The 7,296-nt window shown below is 58.5% G+C and overlaps 1 protein-coding gene across 1 annotated transcript in view; it reads left to right on the top strand.

Annotated features, from left to right (window-relative positions):
• LOC137310110 (aldehyde oxidase 1-like) overlaps positions 1 to 1,677 on the top strand; it is a gene marked incomplete at its 3' end in the record, with an annotated part of 84,668 nt that extends 82,991 nt beyond the window's left edge. Inside the window, exon 17 of the mRNA XM_067978069.1 lies at positions 1,508 to 1,677. Coding sequence (XP_067834170.1) covers positions 1,508 to 1,677 — 170 coding nt within the window. The remainder of the gene's footprint in view (positions 1 to 1,507) is intronic.
• Between the last annotated feature and the right edge of the window lie 5,619 nt (positions 1,678 to 7,296).

The raw sequence follows: 7,296 nt of genomic DNA, 5'->3' as shown, positions 1-7,296 counted from the left end.
TGTAAACTGGTGTGTACTGGTGTAAACGTGTGTAAAGCCGGTGTAAAGTGGGTGTGTACTGGTGTAAACGTGTGTAAAGCCGGTGTAAAGTGGGTGTGAACTGGTGTAAACGGGTGTAAAGCCGGTGTAAAGTGGGTGTGAACTGGTGTAAACGGGTGTAAAGCCGGTGTAAAGTGGGTGTGAACTGGTGTAAACGTGTGTAAAGCCGGTGTAAACTGGTGTGTACTGGTGTAAACGTGTGTAAAGCCGGTGTAAAGTGGGTGTGAACTGATGTAAACGGGTGTAAAGCCGGTGTAAACTGGTGTGTACTGGTGTAAATGTGTGTAAAGCCGGTGTAAAGTGGGTGTGTACTGGTGTAAACGTGTGTAAAGCCGGTGTAAAGTGGGTGTGAACTGGTGTAAACGTGTGTAAAGCCGGTGTAAAGTGGGTGTGAACTGGTGTAAACGTGTGTAAAGCCGGTGTAAAGTGGGTGTGAACTGGTGTAAACGTGTGTAAAGCCGGTGTGAAGTGGGTGTGTACTGGTGTAAACGTGTGTAAAGCCGGTGTAAAGTGGGTGTGAACTGGTGTAAACGTGTGTAAAGCCGGTGTAAAGTGGGTGTGTACTGGTGTAAACGTGTGTAAAGCCGGTGTGAAGTGGGTGTGAACTGGTGTAAACGTGTGTAAAGCCGGTGTGAAGTGGGTGTGAACTGGTGTAAACGTGTGTAAAGCCGGTGTAAAGTGGGTGTGAACTGGTGTAAACGTGTGTAAAGCCGGTGTGAAGTGGGTGTGAACTGGTGTAAACGTGTGTAAAGCCGGTGTAAAGTGGGTGTGAACTGGTGTAAACGGGTGTAAAGCCGGTGTGAAGTGGGTGTGAACTGGTGTAAACGTGTGTAAAGCCGGTGTGAAGTGGGTGTGAACTGGTGTAAACGTGTGTAAAGCCGGTGTGAAGTGGGTGTGACCAGAGGTGCAAAGGCCCACCCCCAATCCACACGGGCACTCTGGCCCTGACACATTGGGCGGGGCTTGTTTTGATTTAGGTGGCCGTGGCGGCTGCCTGAATTGAGCGCAGGCCTCATCTCAATTATTGAGCTGCGGATTCCCAGCATTTGTCCACATTAGTCGGAGCTTGCACAGCACAAACTCCAACCAGTATATCCGGCTCTCGATCTGCACAACCAACGGTCCAGAACGGGAATAATCTGGCGCCTTTGGAGCGCTGTCCCACAATGCACTGCTTTCCCACAATGCCGCACTGTCCAACAGATTATGGAATCCAGATGTCAACAGAGGACGACAGGAATTTCTGGAGAGAAACAGACCGAGGTCCATCGAGTTCACCTTTTACCATCCTGGTCGTCGCACAATATAATAATGGAATTGTTGACCAAACACAGCAATCAATCTCCACCAATCAGTCCACAACAGACCCAGACATGAGCTGAGAAAAAGCCCAGATGTGAAATCGAGGACATTTCCAGATGTGAGCAACAAGAAATACTTCAAAATACCTTTTTTTTTTGGTGCACAGGAAGTTGCCCGGGGTCAGCTTCCTGGGGACCCGGTGGGAAAGCCAGTGACGCACCTGTCTGCGATCAAGCATGCGACCGGAGAGGCCGTTTACTGCGATGACACTCCGAGCCGGGACGGGGAGCTGTTTCTGACACTGTTCACCAGCACCAGACCTCATGCAAAGATTGTGTAAGTAGCTCAAGTACAAATCGAAATCTTGCTCAAGGACACAGACTGACCACTGGATATTTACACAAGATCATGAGAATTCATAGGAAGGGGAGGCGGCACTAAGGCCCAAACTAACCGATCGCCCGTTCACAGATCACCTACCCACCCTCTCACCACATCCCCCAACCCCACCTACCCACCCTCTCACCACATCCCCCAACCCCACCGACCCACCCTCTCACCACATCCCTCAACCCCACCTACCCACCCTCTCACCACATCCCTCAACCCCACCGACCCACCCTCTCACCACATCCCTCAACCCCACCTACCCACCCTCTCACCACATCCCTCAACCCCACCTACCCACCCTCTCACCACATCCCTCAACCCCACCTACCCACCCTCTCACCACATCCCTCAACCACACCTACCCACCCTCTCACCACATCCCTCAACCCCACCTACCCACCCTCTCACCACATCCCCCAACCCCACCTACCCACCCTCTCACCACATCCCTCAACCCCACCTACCCACCCTCTCACCACATCCCTCAACCCCACCTACCCACCCTCTCACCACATCCCCCAACCCCACCTACCCACCCTCTCACCACATCCCTCAACCCCACCTACCCACCTTCTCACCACATCCCTCAACCCCACCTACCCACCCTCTCACCACATCCCTCAACCCCACCCGACCCACCCTCTCACCACATCCCTCAACCCCACCTACCCACCCTCTCACCACATCCCTCAACCCCACCTACCCACCCTCTCACCACATCCCTCAACCCCACCTACCCACCTTCTCACCACATCCCTCAACCCCACCTACCCACCCTCTCACCACATCCCTCAACCCCACCTACCCACCCTCTCACCACATCCCCCAACCCCACCTACCCACCCTCTCACCACATCCCTCAACCCCACCTACCCACCCTCTCACCACATCCCTCAACCCCACCTACCCACCCTCTCACCACATCCCTCAACCCCACCTACCCACCCTCTCACCACATCCCCCAACCCCACCTACCCACCCTCTCACCACATCCCTCAACCCCACCTACCCACCTTCTCACCACATCCCTCAACCCCACCTACCCACCCTCTCACCACATCCCTCAACCCCACCTACCCACCCTCTCACCACATCCCCCAACCCCACCTACCCACCCTCTCACCACATCCCCCAACCCCACCTACCCACCCTCTCACCACATCCACCAACCCCACCTACCCACCCTCTCACCACATCACTCAACCCCACCTACCCACCCTCTCACCACATCCCTCAACCCCACCTACCCACCCTCTCACCACATCCCCCAACCCCACCTACCCACCCTCTCACCACATCCACCAACCCCACCTACCCACCCTCTCACCACATCCCTCAACCCCACCTACCCACCTTCTCACCACATCCCTCAACCTCACCTACCCACCCTCTCACCACATCCCTCAACCCCACCTACCCACCTTCTCACCACATCCCCCAACCCCACCTACCCACCCTCTCACCACATCCCCCAACCCCACCTACCCACCTTCTCACCACATCCCTCAACCTCACCTACCCACCCTCTCACCACATCCCTCAACCCCACCTACCCACCTTCTCACCACATCCCCCAACCCCACCTACCCACCCTCTCACCACATCCCCCAACCCCACCTACCCACCCTCTCACCACATCCACCAACCCCACCTACCCATCCTCTCACCACATCACTCAACCCCACCTACCCACCCTCTCACCACATCCCTCAACCCCACCTACCCACCCTCTCACCACATCCACCAACCCCACCTACCCACCCTCTCACCACATCCCTCAACCCCACCTACCCACCCTCTCACCACATCCCTCAACCCCACCTACCCACCCTCTCACCACATCCCTCAACCCCACCTACCCACCCTCTCTCCACATCCCTCAACCCCACCTACCCACCCTCTCACCACATCCCTCAATCCCACCTACCCACCCTCTCACCACATCCCTCAACCCCACCTACCCACCCTCTCACCACATCCCTCAACCCCACCTACCCACCCTCTCACCACATCCCTCAACCCCACCCACCCACCCTCTCTCCACATCCCTCAACCCCACCTACCCACCCTCTCTCCACATCCCTCAACCCCACCTACCCACCCTCTCACCACATCCCTCAATCCCACCTACCCACCCTCTCACCACATCCCTCAACCCCACCTACCCACCCTCTCACCACATCCCTCAACCCCACCTACCCACCCTCTCTCCACATCCCTCAACCCCACCTACCCACCCTCTCACCACATCCCTCAATCCCACCTACCCACCCTCTCACCACATCCCTCAACCTCACCTACCCACCCTCTCACCACATCCCTCAACCCCACCTACCCACCCTCTCACCACATCCCACAACCCACCCTCTCACCACATCCCTCAATCCCACCTACCCACCCTCTCACCACATCCCTCAACCTCACCTACCCACCCTCTCACCACATCCCTCAACCCCACCGACCCACCCTCTCACCACATCCCTCAACCTCACCTACCCACCCTCTCACCACATCCCTCAACCCCACCTACCCACCCTCTCACCACATCCCTCAACCCCACCTACCCACCCTCTCACCACATCCCTCAACCCCACCGACCCACCCTCTCACCACATCTCTCAACCCCACCTACCCACCCTCTCACCACATCCCACAACCCACCTACCCACCCTCTCACCACATCACTCAACCCCACCTACCCACCCTCTCACCACATCCCACAACCTCACCTACCCACCCTCTCACCACATCACTCAACCCCACCTACCCACCCTCTCACCACATCCCCCAACCCCACCTACCCACCCTCTCACCACATCCCCCAACCCCACCTACCCACCCTCTCACCACATCCCTCAACCCCACCTACCCACCCTCTCACCACATCCCACAACCTCACCTACCCACCCTCTCACCACATCACTCAACCCCACCTACCCACCCTCTCACCACATCCCACAACCCACCTACCCACCCTCTCACCACATCCCCCAACCCCACCTACCCACCCTCTCACCACATCACTCAACCCCACCTACCCACCCTCTCACCACATCCCTCAACCCCACCTACCCACCCTCTCACCACATCCCTCAACCCCACCTACCCACCCTCTCACCACATCCCTCAACCCCACCTACCCACCCTCTCACCACATCACTCAACCCCACCTACCCACCCTCTCACCACATCCCTCAACCCCACCCACCCACCCTCTCACCACATCCCTCAACCCCACCTACCCACCCTCTCACCACATCCCTCAACCCCACCTACCCACCCTCTCACCACATCCCTCAATCCCACCTACCCACCCTCTCACCACATCCCTCAACCCCACCTACCCACCCTCTCACCACATCCCTCAACTCCACCTACCCACCCTCTCACCACATCCCTCAACCCCACCTACCCACCCTCTCACCACATCCCCCAATCCCACCAACCCACCCTCTCACCACATCCCTCAACCCCACCTACCCACCCTCTCACCACATCCCTCAACCCCAACTACCCACCCTCTCACCACATCCTCAACCTCACCTACCCACCCTCTCACCACATCCTCAACCTCACCTACCCACCCTCTCACCACATCCCTCAACCCCACCTACCCACCCTCTCACCACATCCCCGACCCCACCTACCCACCCTCTCACCACATCCCTCAACCTCACCGACCCACCCTCTCACCACATCCCTCAACCTCACCTACCCACCCTCTCACCACATCCTCAACCTCACCTACCCACCCTCTCACCACATCCCTCAACCCCACCTACCCACCCTCTCACCACATCCCCGACCCCACCTACCCACATTCTCACCACATCCCTCAACCCCACCTACCCACCCTCTCACCACATCCCTCAACCCCACCTACCCACCCTCTCACCACATCCCTCAACCTCACCGACCCACCCTCTCACCACATCCCTCAACCTCACCTACCCACCCTCTCACCACATCCACCAACCCCCACCTACCCACCCTCTCACCACATCACTCAACCCCACCTACCCACCCTCTCACCACATCCCCCAACCCCACCTACCCACCCTCTCACCACATCCCTCAACCCCACCTACCCACCCTCTCACCACATCCCCCAACCCCACCTACCCACCCTCTCACCACATCCCTCAACCCCACCTACCCACCCTCTCACCACATCCCTCAACCCCACCTACCCACCCTCTCACCACATCCCCCAACCCCAACTACCCACCCTCTCACCACATCCACCAACCCCACCTACCCACCCTCTCACCACATCCCTCAACCCCACCTACCCACCCTCTCACCACATCCCTCAACCCCACCTACCCACCCTCTCACCACATCCACCAACCCCACCTACCCACCCTCTCACCACATCCCTCAACCCCACCTACCCACCCACTCTCCACATCCCTCAACCCCACCTACCCACCCTCTCACCACATCCCTCAACCCCACCTACCCACCCTCTCACCACATCCCTCAACCCCACCTACCCACCCTCTCACCACATCCCTCAACCCCACCTACCCACCCTCTCTCCACATCCCTCAACCCCACCTACCCACCCTCTCACCACATCCCTCAACCCCACCTACCCACCCTCTCACCACATCCCTCAACCTCACCTACCCACCCTCTCACCACATCCCTCAACCCCACCTACCCACCCTCTCACCACATCCCTCAACCCCACCTACCCACCCTCTCACCACATCCCTCAACCCCACCTACCCACCCTCTCACCACATCCCACAACCCACCTACCCACCCTCTCACCACATCACTCAACCCCACCTACCCACCCTCTCACCACATCCCACAACCTCACCTACCCACCCTCTCACCACATCACTCAACCCCACCTACCCACCCTCTCACCACATCCCCCAACCCCACCTACCCACCCTCTCACCACATCCCCCAACCCCACCTACCCACCCTCTCACCACATCCCTCAACCCCATCGGCCCACCCTCTCACCACATCCCTCAACCTCACCTACCCACCCTCTCACCACATCCCTCAACCCCACCTACCCACCCTCTCACCACATCCCTCAACCCCACCTACCCACCCTCTCACCACATCCCTCAACCCCACCTACCCACCCTCTCACCACATCCCACAACCTCACCTACCCACCCTCTCACCACATCCCTCAACCCCACCTACCCACCCTCTCACCACATCCCACAACCTCACCTACCCACCCTCTCACCACATCACTCAACCCCACCTACCCACCCTCTCACCACATCCCACAACCCACCTACCCACCCTCTCACCACATCCCCCAACCCCACCTACCCACCCTCTCACCACATCCCCCAATCCCACCTACCCACCCTCTCACCACATCCCTCAACCCCACCTACCCACCCTCTCACCACATCCCCAAACCCCACCAACCCACCCTCTCACCACATCCTCAACCCCACCTACCCACCCTCTCACCACATCCTCAACCTCACCTACCCACCCTCTCACCACATCCCTCAACCCCACCTACCCACCCTCTCACCACATCCCCGACCCCACCTACCCACCCTCTCACCACATCCC

Source organism: Heptranchias perlo, unplaced genomic scaffold, assembly GCF_035084215.1.
Source record: "Heptranchias perlo isolate sHepPer1 unplaced genomic scaffold, sHepPer1.hap1 HAP1_SCAFFOLD_218, whole genome shotgun sequence".
Classification (NCBI taxonomy): Eukaryota; Metazoa; Chordata; class Chondrichthyes; order Hexanchiformes; family Hexanchidae; genus Heptranchias; species Heptranchias perlo.
Note: the sequence above shows the minus strand (reverse complement) of the source record. Positions and strands in the feature narration are given on the sequence as shown.